Source organism: Pochonia chlamydosporia, chromosome 6 (assembly GCF_001653235.2).
Source record: "Pochonia chlamydosporia 170 chromosome 6, whole genome shotgun sequence".
NCBI classification, from domain to species: domain Eukaryota; kingdom Fungi; phylum Ascomycota; class Sordariomycetes; order Hypocreales; family Clavicipitaceae; genus Pochonia; species Pochonia chlamydosporia.
The window spans coordinates 2,596,673-2,615,927 of NC_035795.1; the positions used below are offsets into that span (position 1 = coordinate 2,596,673).

At 51.2% G+C, this 19,255-nt stretch overlaps 9 protein-coding genes across 9 annotated transcripts; 5 read left to right on the top strand and 4 right to left on the bottom strand.

Annotated features, from left to right (window-relative positions):
- Positions 1-374: 374 nt before the first annotated feature.
- Positions 375-671, bottom strand: VFPPC_16388 (hypothetical protein; the record flags this gene model as incomplete). Its single annotated transcript, XM_018294141.1, has 1 exon — positions 375-671. The coding sequence occupies one exon, from the start codon at positions 669-671 to the stop codon at positions 375-377; it is 297 nt and encodes a 98-aa protein (XP_018140427.1).
- An 801-nt stretch (positions 672-1,472) lies between these two features.
- On the top strand, positions 1,473-2,330 carry VFPPC_08781 (adenylate kinase; the record flags this gene model as incomplete). The annotated part of the gene is made up of 2 exons (XM_018287428.1): positions 1,473-1,629; positions 1,684-2,330. 2 exons carry the CDS (start codon positions 1,473-1,475, stop codon positions 2,328-2,330), a joined length of 804 nt encoding a protein of 267 aa, XP_018140426.1.
- A 960-nt stretch (positions 2,331-3,290) lies between these two features.
- Positions 3,291-4,477, bottom strand: VFPPC_08780 (ER lumen protein retaining receptor; the record flags this gene model as incomplete). Its single annotated transcript, XM_018287427.1, has 3 exons — positions 3,291-3,968; positions 4,034-4,387; positions 4,463-4,477. 3 exons carry the CDS (start codon positions 4,475-4,477, stop codon positions 3,291-3,293), a joined length of 1,047 nt encoding a protein of 348 aa, XP_018140425.1.
- A 1,378-nt stretch (positions 4,478-5,855) lies between these two features.
- Positions 5,856-6,997, top strand: VFPPC_16387 (mannosylphosphorylation protein (Mnn4); the record flags this gene model as incomplete). Its single annotated transcript, XM_018294140.1, has 6 exons — positions 5,856-5,994; positions 6,081-6,090; positions 6,157-6,334; positions 6,388-6,693; positions 6,750-6,877; positions 6,952-6,997. The coding sequence occupies 6 exons, from the start codon at positions 5,856-5,858 to the stop codon at positions 6,995-6,997; spliced, it is 807 nt and encodes a 268-aa protein (XP_018140424.1).
- Positions 6,998-9,418: 2,421 nt separating this feature from the next.
- On the bottom strand, positions 9,419-10,206 carry VFPPC_08777 (CS-like domain-containing protein; the record flags this gene model as incomplete). The annotated part of the gene is made up of 3 exons (XM_018287425.1): positions 9,419-9,769; positions 9,871-10,094; positions 10,191-10,206. The coding sequence occupies 3 exons, from the start codon at positions 10,204-10,206 to the stop codon at positions 9,419-9,421; spliced, it is 591 nt and encodes a 196-aa protein (XP_018140422.1).
- A 368-nt stretch (positions 10,207-10,574) lies between these two features.
- VFPPC_08776 (CDK-activating kinase assembly factor MAT1) lies at positions 10,575-11,666 on the top strand (the record flags this gene model as incomplete). The annotated part of the gene is made up of 1 exon (XM_018287424.1): positions 10,575-11,666. One exon carries the CDS (start codon positions 10,575-10,577, stop codon positions 11,664-11,666), a length of 1,092 nt encoding a protein of 363 aa, XP_018140421.1.
- A 351-nt stretch (positions 11,667-12,017) lies between these two features.
- On the bottom strand, positions 12,018-14,144 carry VFPPC_08775 (ENTH domain-containing protein; the record flags this gene model as incomplete). The annotated part of the gene is made up of 5 exons (XM_018287423.1): positions 12,018-13,285; positions 13,341-13,452; positions 13,506-13,696; positions 13,756-13,993; positions 14,097-14,144. The coding sequence occupies 5 exons, from the start codon at positions 14,142-14,144 to the stop codon at positions 12,018-12,020; spliced, it is 1,857 nt and encodes a 618-aa protein (XP_018140420.1).
- A 1,084-nt stretch (positions 14,145-15,228) lies between these two features.
- On the top strand, positions 15,229-17,664 carry VFPPC_08774 (aspartyl-tRNA synthetase; the record flags this gene model as incomplete). Its single annotated transcript, XM_018287422.1, has 4 exons — positions 15,229-15,595; positions 15,651-16,330; positions 16,383-16,643; positions 16,696-17,664. The coding sequence occupies 4 exons, from the start codon at positions 15,229-15,231 to the stop codon at positions 17,662-17,664; spliced, it is 2,277 nt and encodes a 758-aa protein (XP_018140419.1).
- A 534-nt stretch (positions 17,665-18,198) lies between these two features.
- Positions 18,199-19,065, top strand: VFPPC_08773 (U3 snoRNP-associated protein Utp11; the record flags this gene model as incomplete). Its single annotated transcript, XM_022428626.1, has 2 exons — positions 18,199-18,294; positions 18,349-19,065. 2 exons carry the CDS (start codon positions 18,199-18,201, stop codon positions 19,063-19,065), a joined length of 813 nt encoding a protein of 270 aa, XP_022284193.1.
- Between the last annotated feature and the right edge of the window lie 190 nt (positions 19,066-19,255).

The following is a 19,255-nucleotide window of genomic DNA, read 5'->3' on the forward strand; positions in this document are numbered from 1 at the left end:
TATGATATGCATTCCTGATAGACTCATGCATTGCGTGCATCTTCATACATTTTGGAGTAGCATTCGGATGGAGGTCTGGTGGGTTGCCCTGTACGTGATCGCGTATTCCTCCATGTCGCAAACACCAAGCTAAGCGAGCCACTGGCACGGGCCGTCAGTGTGGTCCTGGTCGTATTTTACCACCAGACTGATCACAGCGCTTCATTCTGACTGCGAGCAGCCATGTCATCTGATATCTCAACCACAGCGCCCCTGCATCTGCCTTTGCTTCAATACTAGGTACTTCAGTATCAGTGCACTTCATGGAGACACATGTCGAATACTTGAGCAAGCACATCAGGCAAGTTTCACAATGATATGAACTATTCTCCATTCTACACCCACATATTTTGTATAGGAGCCATTACGAAACGTATATCACATCTGAAGGCATTCTTCTGACAGCAACTACCGTAAATCAAGCACTTGAGGTCTGGTGATTCCGTGCCTGACCTGCTGTGCAACGTCCGTCGATTGAGGAATAATGGTGGGCGATCGGGCCAACTCACAGCAGCCACGCCTAGCAAAGGAGTTGGATTCGCAATGAAACAAACCGTTCCACGATTACACAAAAAAGTTAACAGAGCCGGGTAGAAGAGGGCCCTAAAGCCAGCGACCATGTATGCGTGCATGTAGTCAAGATTCAAGATTCAAGAACATCTCCTGCCAACTCTTTGAACTCCCTCGTCTCGGCCATGTCGCAAGCCGCGGCCGAAAGGTGACCCACCGTTGACATACCCCAGCCAATCATGGCCGATCCAACCAAACCCCTGGGCCATAATGAATGACCCGGAATTGTTGAATGGGCCGGTTTTCGGGCGACTTCGGCAAGGCCCCTCTTTTGAGCGCTGGTCTGATGTTTGCAGTCCCCAGGCGCCTGTTCCAGTACCGGTTCATGTCTCGCTCGACGTCTGGTTGCATGTGCAGCCAAGCAGATTGGAGGCGCATCCCCCACACTTTGACCCTGGCCTCTGTCTGGCTCGTGCTGTCAGAAGCAAAGATTCTGGCGTCCGGTGGATTGCCCTTGCTCGGATCAATCTCAACAACCGTGCCAGTAGTCGACTTTACCCGAAGTCGCATGGTCGCCATCCACGAGCAGTCCAGTCTTCAATAAGCTCCGGATGCCCGCGCCAACACACCACCACCACTTTCTGGCCCAGCCAATGTTGCTTCGTGCCTACATATACTCTGTTTACGCATCACGCCACCTGTTCCTGGCTTCGTAATCATCTCCTTCTCCTCATTCCCGTGTCTCTTTGCTTTTTTACGGCGTTGGGTCAATACACCGAGCTCCCACTCCATCGAGATTGCACCCATTTCTTGTCCGCAAAAACGACTACCGACATACCTTGACCCGTATACGCGACGGCTTCGACTCTTGCTTGGTCAATCAACCTACCATATACGCCCGCGAATACACCGTACAGCATAGAATGCAACTTAGAAGAGCGGCTAGAGTCATTCTCGTAGGCGCCCCTGGCGTCGGCAAGGGCACCCAGAGCGAACGTCTTCTCCGACGATTTCCTCAACTTGCGTCCATAAGCACCGGCGATTTGCTGCGCACCAATGTCAAGAACAGGACACCTCTCGGTTCGTCCCTCACACGCCCATTAATCCAAAATACTCTTACTGACATTCCCACAGGCATCAAAGCCGAGAGCACCATGAAGTCTGGCGGCCTCGTCGCAGACGACCTGATGCTACGCCTAATCTCCAGCGAACTTCGAAATCGTGGGTGGCTGCAGAACCACGGACCCCCCGAGGTCATGACGCTCTCATCAGAGGCCATCTCTGCCTCAGAGATGCGCAACCCCGACGACATCGCATTCGATGCTTTCGCAGCTGGCCGTCCCATGTCTCCTGCACAAGCCTCCGAGGACCCGACTGCGTCCTTCATCCTGGATGGCTACCCCCGCAATGCAGCCCAAGCCAACAGTCTCGAGGGCATCGTGCCCATCAACTTGGCAGTTTCACTCAAGACACCCTTTGAAGTCGTCCTCGAGCGCATTGCCGGTCGCTGGGTTCACGAGCCCTCGGGCAGAGTATACAACACTACTTTCAATGCGCCAAAGGTCCCAGGCCGTGATGACATCACTGGCGAGCCTCTCATCCAACGGCCCGATGACACCGAAGAGGTTTACCGTGCACGCTTCCAAAAGTTCCAGGAGGCTAGCGAACCCTTGCTAGAGCACTACGCTAAGAAGGGCGTCCTCGTCGAAGTTGAGGGCATGAGCAGCGATGAGATTAGCCCGAAGCTGTACGATGTCTTTGAGCAACGGTTCGTCATGTAAACCGCGATTATTCACCGTTCAACACCATATTTTTATCGAAGCGAATATGTTTCTCCATTTTCCTCGTGGCGTTTTGGGTTCGTTAGCCATGTTTGCTACTTGCGCGGTGGGACAATTTCGGCCGCCGTTTTCTGTCGCTTGCCTGTAGCGGACGGAGCGGGCTGGTATAGCCCTGTTATTCCCACACTGTGGGTAGTTTTATGTTTCTGGTTTTTTTTTAATGAGGGAATATTGATTTGGTATGGATTTGCAAGAGCTGCGGCCATACGGGATGCAATTGGGGGTGGTAGAAGAGGTGGAATGCTGAGACGACTCAGCCCCCATTTTGGAATAGTGGTTGGTTATATCCATGTACATATTTAGGAATTGAATTCCAATCTACCAACTTGTATCTTCAGGACTGATATTCTATGCAAACTATCTTTTGTGTTGCAGCCAGTTACATGTCCACCGTCATAGACTTTGCCAGCGGCGGGACGTTGGTATGGACACTGTAGTCAATCTTGGCGAAAATGAAGGAAATTCGCACCTTATATCGGTCAAAGATAGGCAGCAATGTATACTGTCGAAAACACCTCACACGACCTATGTATATAAACGCATAGCAGTACGAAGGGACGCAGAATGCACTCAACAATGACTGGTTTAGCTTGGGTGCCTGAAGTCGTCAGTGCTGCGCCACCTGTTTTCCTCGAACCAACCGACAATTCACGCTTAGATGTTTGCCTGCTTCAAACACTCAGTTTCATTTGACTATCATTTTGTTACTATAGATAGATATGGATTTGGATGGCGTTGAGGTCGCAAGCAATTCTATATGCTGACTACCCGTCACAATTTCAAAACTACATGACCATTTCGCCCGGCAAGTTAAACAATGTAGTCGTACAGACTTGTATCTCCGAAAAACATGTCGAGAACTATGAAACATCGGCACCCCAAAATGCCCCTAGATTTCGTTTAGTCGCGCCACTCGTCACCGCTTCGTATGCCACTTGGCATGCTACCCCCATTACTCCCCTTTGACGACCCAGCAGTGGGAGTACCCTCTTCGTCATCGTCGTCCAGTGCCTTGGCTAGCTCGTCTGGGTCTTTCATCTTCGCATCCGGATCAACACCGCCTTCCTCGAGGCCATCGTCATCGTCATCATGATGTCGGTCTGCGTCGAATACGCCTTCATCCGCGCTGACGGAGATGCCTCGCGCTCCCCATCCAGGTCGAGCAGGCCGCCTACTTGCATCCCTTTCGCCTCCCAACGCCGGAGCGCTTTCTTCGTCATCCGCAGATTCAACGTGCTTTCCAAAGATGCGACGGAGTAACCAGCCGCGGCGCATGTCGTCAGCGTCGACAATGCCACCTCCTCGGAGCTTGACGCGCTGTCTGGTGTAGTAAACCCATGCAAAGTCAACGTACAGCGCTGTCTGGATAATGCCGAAGATGACGGCAACCGCCTCGGGTTTCCTGCCCGTCGCGTCGAACTCGCGGACAAACCAGTTCAGAATGTATAGAGCTCTGTAAGATCCGAGGGCGAGGAGGTAGAAGGAATTGATGACAGTCGGGACAGTGGTTTGCCTTAACAGGAGTAACTGGGGCAGGATACAGCCCGATTCGAGAATCTCGGAAAATACCCACATCCACTGCACCGTCACGTTAGCAAGGGACACAAGTTGAAAGGTGTAGTCATGGTGAGAACTGTACGAACCGTTGTAAAGGTCCATTTGTCATAAAAAATCATCATTGTAAATGGTGATAGAACTGCAGCCGCAGCTAGTACGCCGCCACCCATTTTCCAGGAGAGCTCACGTTCCCTCGAGCGCGGAAACACCCACTGCATTATGCCAATGGTGTAAAACGAGGATGAGATGTAGACGATCTTGAATAATAGGTTCCATAGTATACTTGTTCGGAAGATGTCGAGATACCGGGTGCAGAAGACCAGGGCGTACAGCACTTGAGTGATTAGGGAAACACCCTCTGCGCTGCGGTTTCGATGTATCGAGAAGATGAGGATACCCTTCGATGCGAGATGGGATAAATCTCCCAGTATGCGGAAAATCTGGTGCGTATTAGTTAACTGACTGATGGTGCTGGAGAGAGGTGCTAAGGGATGATCCCAGCGTGGGAAGCTTACATTCCAGTTCACCATGGCTGCGGCTTCGAGCGTGGTGCTCGTTGAGATGATTGTGGTCAATCAGCAGGAGAGACAGAGGACACAGCGGCGGGAGAAGTGTCCGAATATTGGGGTTGATGCATGCAAGATGCGTGAAGTAAGAAGGCGACGTCAGGTGTTGACAGATTGGGGATGCCTTGCTGTGTCACAAAGCTACGTGGATGATTCGCCCGCGACTGGAGGGGATGAGGAAACATGGAGCTCAGCTTCGCAAGCCAACCGCCCAGTTTGCATGAGTTGATTGGGTGGAGCTGCCCACATGCAGCCTCAGTGCACCAAGTGCGCATGCGGGTTGACCTGAAGCCTGGAACAGGTACCCCGATAACATTGAATGGCTGGGACAGGGACCAAACTGCAATGTGCAGGTCTGCACTGGTCTGGTGCTGGCTGGGGTTTGACTGGGTTGGGACCTGGACTGGACGCTTTGGAGTGCCCCGCTGACTTGCGTCACCTTGACACTGACGTTGGCGTTCAATGTCTCAAGTCGGGATTGAACCGCAAGGAACATTAAAGGCCCGCAATCTGGTTGTTTCTGCCTGTCTGCAGATATTACGCATGAATGTGTCTGGTGCTACTCCACGGACGGGACAGAACCGGGTGGCTGCATCAAATATCTTGAAGAATCCTGCATCGAATCATATCTGCTACGGCCAGATCCAGTCACAATCTGGGGGCTCGCATTAACCAAGACGAACTCATGATTTGGGACAAAAACACTGAGCTAATGTGATGCCTAAGACCAAGGCCCGCCCAAGAACATCCAGATGACATCAAACCACATTCGGACAGTGATATTTTCAAGGTATATCTTTATCTCCGGATCAGAGCGAAATCGAATGCCTTGATATATCCAAAGCACCCTAATTTACCTGCCAAACCTGCATCACCTTGTAACACCGATGACGTGGAGTCGTGGACTAGCAACTTTCCAGTATTGATCGGCAACCACCAGCCGAGGGCTCAGGAGGAGAAAACCTTGGGCGCGTGCATTGGAGAAGCTTTGGGGTGCTTTGCACGCGACACCTCGCGGCATTTGTTGATCGATGTAAAATGTATCTTACATGTTCCTCTAAACTCTTTTACTATAGTTAGCCACTCGACATCAGCTCGCACATCCTAGGATCTCTTCGCAGCTGCGCCAACAGTGAGGGCGCCTGGTACCTGACTGTCAGCTTGTGCCACAGAAGCTCAAGAGTTTGCCCAGCAGTCAAGTTCATTATCGTCACCAGCACGACATTGGACCAAGGTGCGGGGATTTCACTTCAATAGACCTCGACGAATCGAAAACTCGACAATTTTGTCGCAGTACGGATGGGCTGAATTGGAGACACACGCTTCACTTGAGATGAGAATCATGCGCTTGGTGCAGCTATTGGGTCTGCCTATTGCAGCTCTGGCGGCGGTTGTGCCTGTTCATGAACCGAAGGACAGTCTTGGTGACCAACACGCCATCTCTCACGAGGACCAATTCTTTCACACCTCCAAGTTTGAGTGTAAGTATTTCTTTGGCCATGCATCGCAAAACGAATGAAACCGGCAGGTCCATTGATTGTAATGAGCGCCACTGACAAAATCTCAGCACATGCATCGTAAGGATTACATTTACTACGAGCTCATGTTATTACCCTTGGCCCACTCACTTACAATTCCCCAAGAAATCATGATTCGACTCACGGCTACGATTCACGATATATGACGAAACCACTCAACGAACTTGCCCGCCGCGATGTCGCTCGCGCCCTAGTCCAGTCGTATCTCACTACATGTCGAGAACTCCATGTGAAAACATGGCTTATGGGTGGAAGTTTGCTAGGATGGTGGTGGGGGAAAAAGGTATTTCATGGGTAAAGGAACATATTTCATCTTATCTTGCTGACCTTGCTCAGATGATGGCATGGGATTATAGCAGCAACGTTCAGATTACCGAGTCCGACCTTCATTTCTTGGCTGCCTATCACAACGGAACCATTCACTTCCACAAACTGAACAGCATGCAAAAGGGAAAGAAATATCTACTCGAGATAAGCCCGGATTACATGAATAGAGAGCAGGGAGGCGCTAGAGACGCCGTTGACGGTCGCTGGATCGACTTGGGAACAGGACTGTACCTGAACCTGACGGCTGTACGATATAACCCAGATCACGAACGCGGTGAGGGAATGTTATACTCGAAGAATGGCCAGGAATTTCACGTATGGGAGTGACGCAAATCTGCAAAGACAATGAAACAACATCTAATGCTGCACAGGACACTCTGTTATATCCATTACGAGATACGACCTTCGAAGGCGTACCTGCAAAGATTCCATTTCGGTATAAGGAAGTTCTAGCGGGAAAATATGGGGACGGTGCATTGAAGAATACATATTATAAAGGGTAAGATGATACACTTCGGTCCATATCTTCCATGCTTCAACTTTTTCTTGTTTCGATGTTGACCTCCGTTGCAGACACAAGTTTGATGTGGCCGAGATGCAATGGGTGCTGCAAGTGTGAGATACAGGAAACGGCGTAACAAACATAATATTGGCACCTCGACATTTTTTGAGCTCTGCAAAGATGTAAAATAAACGAGAGGGTAATAAATCACAGAATCAAAAGTTTAATGCAACTTTTCCATATGGTAGATGAATTTAAGTCGTCCTCATTGGCAATGCGTCTCTCGTAAACATGGACATTCAAGCCTGGTGGGGCGCCAGCATTGTGCCAGTTGACCCCTGTACGTTAGTGAAGTTCCACCGTCAAGCCCCGCGACGTCACTGTCCAAAATCGAGACGCGTTCCACTTCAACCTCATCGCGTCACATTTTGCAAGGCTCGTCTTCGCCACAACTAGTAATCATCGCCCTCGCCCACGATGGACAGAACGAAATATCCTGCGCATTCAGTATAGCCTTATCTACATGTAACAAATCGTGAAGCTATCTCCCGGAATGGCAACAGGTAGCGCATCTCAAGCCACATCACCAGAAGCATGCACCTGCTGACTCCACGATAGGAAGGGGACGTCGCGAAGGGGCGCTCAATGAGCGGCTTCGAGGGGCTGGGTATGTAGGCTGTGTTGGTGAACTTGCTGTCCAAATCTGCTAACAGACATTTTCAAGACGAATAAACGTCGACGACAACGATACCTTCGAACTAAACATTGCAGACCTCGCGACCGCACCTGTCCAGAGTTCAAGCTCACCTGGTTCGCGGTCTGTTCAACCGGGCGCCCAGGCAGGAATCACTAGTAGTACGATCCGTTCAGCACCTCGCGACGAAACGCAACAGCCGCCTCAGCTCCCTAAAAGAGATCAAGGCCCCGGTCCTCGTAGCTCAAGTGTCCCGACGCCAGCACCACCAGCACCGGGTCACGACGAATCAGATGCGCCAGAACCACTGCGTCCGCCGTCGAGCGGTTTTTCGGGTACAGGGTCTCGAGAGAGCAGAAGAATCACGGAGGAAATCACAGAAAGTCCAGCCGGAAAGCCTGGCAGCGGCCACAGACAACGTATTGGCGACGTGCCCATCAGCTATCCTATCCCCGTGGGTCGCCGAGCACGCACTCCAGAAATAAGCGATGACGAAGACACGCAAACACAGCCATCGCCACTTGCAAACAAGAAACGTCCCAGTGATGTATCACGGCCATCAATTGCAACTGTGCGAGAAGAATCAGAAGTAGAGGAAGAGGAGGCTCCGAGGGATGTACGTCCGGCCCGGCAACCACAACCACAACCACAACCACAACCACGACCACGTCCAGAGGACGAAGAGGAAGACGAAGAACCCGAAGACTCGGATCATTCCGATGATCGGGCCATCGAGATTAGCGATCGAAAAGCCGCCCAGCAAATCGGCGCCAAACGTCCTAGGCCCAGCATAACACGATCCGTAGATACAGGCTCCGACGATTCAGAAAGCGATGGTCATGACGAACCGGCAGAGAAACGGCAGCGCAGAAGCCCAGCCGTCCAAAAGCAGCCCACAAAGCGACCTAAACCACAGCCAAAGAAGAAGAAGCGTCATAGTTCAGGCAGCGATCGAGATGACGATGCTGCGATTGAAATTACCGTTCAGCGATTCGTCAATAACTTCCCGCGAGATGGTGACGACGACGACGACTTGCAGCAGGAGATTCCATTTGCGAATCGCGGCGGAGAAACGGTAGTAGATGTGTTTGCACAGGTCTGTGAGGAAGTAATTTCTTCGGCGCTGGAACAGATCCAGCAACTGTTGATGGGCACCGATGACCCAGAGAAGAAGAAGGAGTTTCGGATTAAGATGCGTGCTATTGCGGCGTATCGTGAGGAGCTCAACTCACGGTTGCTCCAGCATGTGAGTGCCTGATTGGTCGTTTTGGGCACAGACGGCATTTACTGACGGCTCACAGGCAATTCATTTGAATCACTGGCATTCTCTACGGCGGCGTCTACGCCATGTTCAGAAGGAGAAACTAGCACTTCGTGATGAAATTATTCGTTTAAAGGGTGAGAGGGAACAGGTGGCACTGCGGATGGATGCTATTCGCGTCAAGCATGAAGCTGACAGTAAGGAATCCACGGTAAGTTCCTCCTTTGCAACCAACATTCTTCACACACTGACACAAAGTTAGTCACGCTTGAATGCCTCCTCTCTTATGCACGACATCGACCTGGCTGTGGAACAAGGCAGGGAAGCGCCGGAATTGCCTCCCAATGTTGAGAGAGAAGCCGACCTGGGCAACCTTGATTTGATTCTAGCTCAATTATCAGACCAGGTTAGCTCCACAAGCTCGACTGGCGGGTTACTCCAACAAGTACAAGATTTCAATGCATTTTTGGAACGGGCAGTCGCTGCACTTGAATCCGGATGAAAATATTACTTTATTGTTCGGATATTCTGCTTTTACGACACCAACTCAAACCCCGCCCCGGTTGCTTTCAACACAACAGGTTTATTGGATCTTTGCCTTGCTAAAGTCCATCTCGGGATGTTGCGCCTGGAACTTCTTCAGGATATCCGCCTTCTTCTGCTCATCTGACGTCGGCAAACCCTGCTCCTTCTGGCGCTGGTCAAACATCATCTTCTCAACCATGCCTCTCGTTTCGCCGTCGAGGTCTGAAAGCTTCGAGTTTTCGGGTTGAATCTTGGTCACATCGATGGCTGCGGTGCCCTGGATGACATTCGGCCACCACTCTTGTTTCCTCTTTGCGAGGAGGATTTCGACCGTCTTTGTGCCGTCGGGGTTTGTAGCCAAGGTCCATGTTGAGTCGTCGACCTTGATTTCTTGTGCAAGTTTGTTTTGCTTTCAAGGAATCAGTATGCGCAATATCAAAGAGACAGGTATGGAGGGTTGCTTCGAGATGCCTGGAAATATAGAACGGCTGCTCGGGTTTGTTGACGTACCTTGACACCGTCGACTTCCTCACCAATAACAGGCGTTTGGCCCTTGATACCTGCAGAGAGCTTGTCCTGGGTGATGCTGATGACGAGGTCTCTGGACTTGATGTTCCCAGGGACCGTGAATGTGACACTGAGTTCCTTGATATCCTGCTGCCATTTATAGGGAAGGGCAGCCTGCTCGGCGGCTTCTTTGGCACGAGATGCCGCTTCTTCGGCGGGAGTTGGTTCTGGGGTATTCTGATCAGCTCAGCTTTGGCAATGCCGGGCACTTGCCTAGCTGTGAGTAGGGTTGGTAGAGAAATAAACGAAAATTTAACACGTACCTTTGTGATCGGCCATTTCTGGTCTTGGGCTGAAGCAATACTCTGGACAACGCACCTAGCTGTGTTTTGAAGACGTCAACTTTGAATGATGGCAGGTGTGGAATAAAGTGGCGTGCCTTTGGGAGCCTTGCGATGGAGGGGCAGGTCTGGTAGCTTTCGATGTTCCGCCAACTTCCAGAGTTCCTTCCAACTGCAGGGGTGGCAACTGGCAACCACGCATCATTGGCTGACAAACCTCGAGCTGCATCAAAGCTCCCTCCAGCTATAACTTCACGAAACCACCATCCACAATCCTCAATTCCACCCCAACCGACCGGCATCACTGCGCTGCCCGTGCCCGGAGGCTTCGCCCTGAAGCTCCCAAGCCTCCCGACACGATCAAACATGTCGCGAAACGGCGTCTCAGTGCGCCATGCCTCATCCGCTGGTCTCGGCGCACCAAGCGACCAAGACGAGACATGTCCCGTGTGCAAGACCACCCGCTACTTCAACAGGGACATGGAATTCCTGATCAACCCAGAATGCTACCACCGGATGTGCAAAACCTGTGTCGAGCGAATCTTCAAGGACGGTCCCAACCAATGTCCCTACGCGACGTGCCACAAGACCCTCCGCCTCCGAGGCTTCAAGTCCGCCTTCTTCGCGGACCTCACCGTCGAGCGAGAAGTCGACATCCGCCGCCGAGTCGCCCAAATCTTCAACAAGGTAGAAGATGATTTTGAGGACCTGGACGCCTACAACAAATACCTAGAATACGTAGAAGACCTGACCTTCAAACTCGTAAGCGGGGAGCCGGAAGCAAAAACCGAAGCAGAAGGCGAACTAGCTGCCTGGGAAGCGCAGCACAAGGCCGAGATAGAGCGCAACAAGAAACTAGCACGAGAATCAGACGACGCGCGGAAAAAGCGGCTCGCGGCAGAACAAGACGCCGCACGACAACGACGGCTGCAAGACCTGAGAGAGGAAGCTGATGAGAAGGCTAGCGCGGCGCGGTTCCGCGAAGAGATGCTCAATTCACTACAAAGCGCAGAGATGGGGCAAGCCACGGAGACGATGGACAAGATCATGCTCAAGAAGAGAGGGCAGCAGAAGAGCTTTTCGGCGAGGGATACATTGGCCGGTGCGACGGGCGGGTTATCCATTCGTGGTTTGCGCGACAAGACGCGTGGTACGGCGGAGGAGAACAAGCCCTATGATCCGTTTGGGGGGCTGGATCTTACGCCTAGTAGAATTGATTTGGGAGGCGACAAGTTACGGGAGTATCATAGCGAGTGGATCGACGTGACGCGCTCTAAGAATGAGTATCTTGTCGGTGGGTATAGTGCTGATGAGTACATTTCGAGAGCGCTGTATGAGGCGTTTTCAGGGCTGGGCGTGTTTATTGCAGAGGATAAGGTTGATAGAGGGGTTTCTACAGCGGGTGCGAGGGACGCCGCTGTTGCGGATGGGAAGATGGACACAGATGATGTGTTTTAGGCTTGAGGAGCTTTTTATATATGCATGGGATGGCGTTCAGGTTGGGCGGCAAACGGGTGGCGTTTCGGAAGATACATTAATACATTTGGTCATGATTGTTTTGCAACTTTATCAAATTGTGACTTGGTATGAAGGTAAAAGATGACTACCTAGGTAGGTAGCTAATTGATACAACCTGCCCATGTACTCGATAGCCACTACTCGCTTGAAAAGGCCATTCCACCGCTTCCTATCCTATCCAACAACGCCTCGCTGATGCGAATACCTGAGATTGACAAGTAAGACTAGAAATTGATAACAATACTAAGGAAGGACTTGAAATGATCCCTGAAACACAATACACGGGGGAAATTATTGTTGCCACGGCGTCTGTTGTGCCGGTCGAGGGAATACGGGAACAGTAGGAAGTTGATCCAGTCCACCACCGATATTCGTTTGGTTATGCTGCCACCCCATTCCAGTGTTGTGGTTGACGAACGCGCCGTGGCGGAAGGGATTCGTGGTACCTGTTGGTTGGGGGGCGAGGGCACCTGGATTCTGCGTGTGGTCGGGAGATTGGACTGGTTGGGGTTGTGCTTTGGCAAAGGGGTTGGTACCAGTTGGTTGGGCTTGGATAGGAGTTGCGGACTGGAACGGCGAGGTGCTCTGAGGAGGTGAGCGCGCGAATGGGTTCGTTGACTGGCGTTGCAGCTGGGGCGCTATGGTGGGCGAGGCATATGGCGACGAGACGCCTGGCACGCCCGTGGGCTGCATCATCATAGATTGTCTGAATGGATTGGTACCTGTTTGCATGGGCTGAAGAGGGCCCGGAGAGCCGGTTTGCAGTGGCTGCTGCTGTTGGCCGTATTGGAAGCCTTGGTTCTGGTTTTGGAACGAAGCTTCGGAGTTCTGAGGGATGGATCCCAGAGCACCCGGTTGGAAGCTTGGCTGTGGTGTGAAGCCGCCAAATCCAGCGCCGGTGAAGTTTGGTTGCAGTGGTTGAGGCTGCGGCTGCGGCTGCGGCTGCGGTTGCTGTACAAATCCGCCCATGTTCTGTTGCTGTTGGAACATGTTGTTAGGTGCAAATCCGGTCTGTTGAGGGGCGAAGCCGTTTTGTGGGAATGGCATGCCGGTAGCTTGGGGTTGAAAGGGAGCTGCCCCGGGCATTCCAGTTGGTTGTGGGTTGACCTGCATAGTCGTCTGTTGCTGCTCGATGGAGTCGAAAAAGTCAATCAAGTCAGGATCCGGGCCCTTATTCGCCTGCGGTTTGCTCTCGATCTTGGCATCTGGAACCGATGGGAAGGGGTTGTTGACGTTTGGCGCCGGAGACGATGGCTTGGTAGGTGACTTGGGAAATTCGAGCTTTGCGGGTTTTGAGGATCCGCCCTTCTTCTTTGCGTCCTGCTCGGCAAGGTACTGTCGACGGTGGACTTCAAAGTCCGGGTCCTTAAGATAGTCCTCCAGTTGACGGGCTAAGTTGACCGGGGCGTGTTTGATTTTGGGAACCTCGACCCGTGTGTGGTGTTCGTGCAGGCGGGCAGAAGCGAGATACTGAACCACATAATCAGTTTGTCGAGTGAATGTGCGGTAAATGTCTAAAGCTCTCTGTGCGTCCGTGTGTGACATTTCGAAAAAGTGACCTATATCAACATGTGAGCCAAGGGTTGGTAAGACAATGTTGTCGGACCGACCAACCTAAAATGTTGATGAGACCTTGGTTGAGTGCCTGGAACAGCGCCAACAGGTCCAAGACCAGTAGCCTGAAGATGGCAATGGTGATTTCGTTTTCTGGTTCGTTCTCAAGGACCTAGCGCAGGGTGTTAGACAGGAGATACTAGAGGGTTGACTTATGTTACTCACGTCACATTTCAACAGGGCCGACAATTGGCTCTGCACGACCTCCGTCTCTCGAAGTAGACCCTTATCAACGCTCAATCTCTCCAGCCTCGATAAATCGCCCCGCACCCAATCAAATTTCGTATCGCGGTACGCTCGCGCTCTCTCGGTTAGGTAGTTGGCATAATGCCGGATGTTCCGACCTTGTGTTTGGGCTGGTTATCACATTGTTAGTTCAAGAGTACACTACATCCACTGGCGCATGACAACTAACCATCAGAGAAATGACCGACGCCCAAAATATTGCGATGCTTGGCGAGAAAGGATAAGGTTACGTCCGGTGAGCCCTCTCGAATCATGAGATGCGTGGTAAGCAGGCTCTTGAGCACCACGGTCCAGGTCGAGTCGCGCAGTCGATATTGTAGGGAACGAAAGACTTCGCCGACGCCGGCATCACCCGAATGAGTGGCAACGAGGATATGTTCGATGTACTTTGTCTTGGGCGGCGCATTCTAAGGTCGCGATGGTCAGTATGCCCTGATAAAGTTTGTGGGATTGCTTCATGTGTTTTTGGGGGGGTTGCGTGGAATTGGCAACCACACAATTCGCTCGTACTTTGATCTTGGTCGCGCCCTTGACGGACTTTTCGAATGAGCCCGACATGATGCAGGCCCTTGATGCCCTTGATGCCGCTACGTCAAGTTTTCGCCCCGGGCTAAAGGTCAAAAAAGATACTGGCGACAATGATGGATGGCGAAGAGGGAATGGCTGGGATGGATGGGATGAGGTCGGGCTGGTCTGGCTGCAATGGCACTTTGGGGGTGGAGCAATCGAACATTGAACGAGACCAAGGACGGACAGGAGGGTGGGGCCCAAATGTCTGCGCAGTACGAACATGGAACAGGAAGAATCCATGGCCATGTTCTTGAGTAGTACCTACGGCGGATCTAGGTATAATGGATGACAAATTTTGAAGCCAAGCTGCGCCTTGCAATTGTCCATTGGCTGTGCAAGGAAATACGGAAATACGGAAATACGGAGTGCAGCGTCCTGTCTACATCTATTCCGTTGTCGAGTCCAATCCAGATTCAAAGTTGAGGTCAGAGCATCAAAGCCAGGTCGTCACTGAATACCACGCAGCCTTCAATTGACGCTGGAAACACATAAATGAAGGAAAAAATTTGATGTCATATTACTACTGAGCAAGAGTATGAATGAGGGTAGGGGGACTGCCAGTGCAGCACTACTGCATACTGTGCAGCAATAATTCCATGATCGTCTCGCAAACACCGGGTAACAGAATAGCCGCCGAAGAACCACTTGGTCAGGCCTGGCGCGTCTACACAAGCGAACTATGCGCATTCGCCCACCGAGAAAGCAAAATTATCGTGGTACATTGAGGGCAAAAGTCAATGTCATGCACCTCCAGTACGCCAAACAAAATAAGGGAAATCCTTCCATTCATAATAAATCAGAGCTGTTTTTCATCGCGTCCGAGATGTAACAAGGTCGGTGTGTCGAACGCCCATTTCAAAATACCAAGTCTTGCCTAACCAGCAAACCACTTAAGCCTCGAGGGGAGAGTTTGAAGGGTCGGAAGAAAGGCATCTTCATCATATTACGCACGCGTTTCTCATCATCTGCAAAGGATCGTTAGCAGTTGCATTCCAAGGTGTCTTGCTGGGCGAACAGGTTGCGTACACTTATTTGAATGGAAGGGTCATAAGGAGAAAAAGAAGAAGAAGAAATGGACAGTGGTGAGCAGCGTGGAAATTTAAACCAGCTGTGGGTCGGTGGAGTCTTGGCGGCGTGTGCTGGCAGAACTACACCACCAAGAATGGGAGCTTTCAATGCGGCTAGTGATGGTCATCATCTGATCGGCGAGCTCAACACCAGCTCCTTTGCTGCGCTTGCACCACTGCTTCAATTCTCGATAATCATGGCCCAGCTGGGTCGCTGGGGGGCCACATTGCGTCGCGGTGCTTGTACTCGTTCAAGGCTAACAATAGGCACCCGCATCGGCGCATTCCGGCTCTATGCGAATCAGTCTGCCAAAGCAGGTGTTGAACCAAGTGATTCGAGACAGGCGGAAATTCTAAAGGCGTGGAATCAATGTATGGTTTGCACATAACTATGCAACCACTGGGCATGCTAACAGGATTTCGATAGTTAGAGGATCCAATTCTTTGACACAACCCGATCCCAACGCCTTAACAGGCTTCCTCGGAAAGCGACGCAATGTTGGAAAGCACCTGTCGTTTGCCGACCTCACAACGACATCAGGCGAAGTGGTCCAAATATGCTCCCATGCAGACAGCGGATTAGAATCCCACGAGAACTTTCGGCAAATTCCTGCATTTGCGCCCGTCATCCTTCATGCACGTCCAGGTCCCCCGAAGGAGTCAGCTGGAGAGTCTCAAAATGGCGAATCGTCTAAAAGAACCCTCTATCTCCAAGACATCCGATCGTTAAACAGCGTACCCAAGGATCTTATTGTCACGTCAGATGTACAGTTTCCCCAAACAAAACGGCACTTGCAAATTCGATTCCACCCCGAGCTGCAGGCTAGACTGAAGTTCAGATCCTGGTTAAAAGGACAGCTGAACCAAAGCCTGTTGGAAATGGGATTCACAGACATTGAGACGCCTACCCTTTTTAAATCTACGTCTGAAGGTGCCCGTGAATTTTTGGTTCCAGCCAGACAGCGAGGGACGGCGTATGCGCTCAGCCAGAGCCCCCAGCAATACAAGCAAGTTCTTATGGCGAGTGGTATTACTCGCTACATGCAATGGGCCAAGTGCTATCGAGATGAGGATTTGCGAGCAGATAGGCAGCCTGAGTTTTCCCAAGTAAGTACAACTCACGATGTTGACTCCAGAAGAATGCTAACACAACGACCAGCTCGATATGGAATGGGCTTTTGCCGGTGCTTCCAAAGTCCAGCAGGATGTAACCGATATCATCTTGGCAGCACTATCTCGGCTGCGACCAACTCACAGTTATAAGGACGTCCGTGGAGAGAGAATACCAATTCTATCAGATATTCCCAACGACCTTGCCCCAGCCAATGAACCAACTACTCACAAGTTCACAAGTCTCACTTTCGCTGATAGCATCGCTGCATACGGATCCGATAAGCCGGACTTGCGGATTCCCAATAGAGTGAGCTTGTTGACTGACTTTTTAAGCAAGATCTCGCACTAATATGTAATAGATACATGCCTTAGAAGACATTGAGCCTTATCGTAATTTCGTTGGCATGATTACACATCTATCCGATCCACTCATCGAAGCCTTCACTTTCCCGTTGAAGGACTGCTCACCATCGGAGGCTCGAAAATTCGTCATAAACTTTATGGACAACTTACCTCCCGCATTGGCCAATAACCCCGACGGGAAGCCACAAATTCTTATCCACGACACCCGGCAGCCACTGGCTGGCTTCTCTTCGCTGGGGTTTGAATACGAAGCGGTCCTCAATAAACTATCCGACGGTCAAGAAATCAACGACGGCGATCTGGTGATATTCCAAGCCCGCGAGAGACCACAAGGTCAATATTGCCTCGGGTCGACCAAAATTGGCGACGTACGAAATGCTCTCTGGAAGGCGCTGGTAGAGGAGGGCTACATGGAAAAGCCCAGGCTGGGAGACCCCAACTCATTACAATTTGTATGGGTCACAGAGTTTCCCATGTTCAAGCCCGTTGAAGAAGGGGAGCCCGGCCAAGGCGGCGCGGCAGGAATCTCCGCAGCCCATCACCCCTTTACCGCGCCGCTGTCAAAGAACGATCTCGAGGCGCTCTTTACAAATCCATTGCAGGCTCGAAGCGCTGCCTATGACCTCGTCCTCAATGGCATCGAGATTGGTGGTGGAAGTGAGCGTATCCACGTGGCAGACATCCAAGAATTCATCATGCGCGATGTCCTGAAAATGACTGATGAACGAATCAAGGACTTTTCTCATCTGTTTGATGCCCTTCGAGCTGGATGTCCGCCGCATGCTGGTTTCGCACTCGGTTTCGACCGACTTGTTGCGCTGCTTACGGATACATCTACTGTCCGGGATGTAATTGCTTTTCCTAAAACGATGAAGGGCGAGGATCCGTTTGTGCGGTCGCCTAGCAAGCTAAGCAATGAACAGCTTGCCCCGTATGGACTGCAACTGATGTCAAAATCGAAGTAAGCTATACATGGGTTTTTCGGATTGCGAGCAGGGAGGAATACAGCTAGAGTTAGATTTATGTTCACGACATCTCTGTAGAATTTGTATAACAATGTAAGATAGAGTGTAGACATGGGGAAGGACTTTTTTTGTATGATACGGAACGAAGCCTACCACGGAGTCACCACTCCATCGCCGCTGGCGTGTCGGCCGTGGATAGATACATCCATCAAGCATCTCATGCACAATGCATATCGACTCTATGATAATTTATTCCTTGGAAAATTTTTGTTTAAGTTGACAATATTGTATTCTTACCCACGGTGCTGGCAGTAGTAGCCATTTGCGTGCAAGTGGGCCAAGAGGACTACCACAGTCCCGCCACCAAATTCCGCCTCACCGCCAAAAATCTTGAGAATTCTGCCACTTTGTCAACCATTGTGACCTTGAACCTGTCCTTCCACACACCGCACGCAAACTCCTCTGATAAGTCGACGCAACGCCGCATTCTTTTGTTGGAAACACAACTCAACAGCATCGCACACAACAATCAACATGTCGTCTATGCGAAACGCCGTCGCACGGCGCCCGCATCGTGAGCGTGCCCAGCCTCTAGAGCGTCGCCGCCTCGGCTTGCTGGAAAAACACAAGGTGAGCAATCCTTTGCAGTTTTTTGCAAATGAAATCATCTCTAACTCTTGTTAGGACTACTCTCTTAGATCCAAAGACTTCAACAAGAAGAAAGCGCAACTCAAGTCGCTGCGGCAAAAAGCTGCGGATCGAAACGAAGATGAATTCTACTTTGGCATGATGTCCCGCAAGGGAGCTGGGTCACGGATCAAGGACGGCAAGAGCTGGACGGGAACACTTGAAGGAGACCGAGGCAATAAGGCCATGGACGTCGATACCGTACGACTCCTCAAAACTCAGGACCTTGGCTATATTCGAACGATGCGCCAGGTCGTCGTCAAGGAAATTGCAAGACTAGAAGAGCAAGTCGTCTTAACGCGGGGGTTGGACCGTCTCGACCATGACGAAGATGAGGAAGATGGTATGGATTCTGAAGACGACGACTTGCCCGTTCCGTCAAAGCCCAAAGCAGCGAGGAAAATCGTCTTCATGGATGATGAGGAGGAGAGAGAGGCAACCATGCTTGACCGACTGGAGGCAGAGCAAGATGATGACGAGGAGTCTGGCGAAGACACTGCCGGTGCAGACAAAGACGACAGCGAAGAATTCGAGCGCGCCAAGTCGCTGCGCAGACTGCAAAGACAGCTTGAGAATGCGAAGAAGAAATTGAAGGCGTTTAATGATGCAGAGGCGCATCTCGAAGTACAGCAAGCAAAGATGGCCAAGACTGCGACATCAGGAGGGAACACACGGAGAGGAAGGAAGATCATGGTTCGCGCAAGGAAGCGCTAGACAAGTTACTGGGACGTTTGTGTGTTGCATTCGTACGGCGTTTGGGTTTTGTTAGCACGAATTATACGTTATTTTCATCAATTACGAAACGAAGCCCCCATTCCAACACATGACCACTTACGCGACAAAATTCACGGACGAATGACCTTGATATGGTAATAATCTCGAACAAGTCCGGCATGTCTCATTA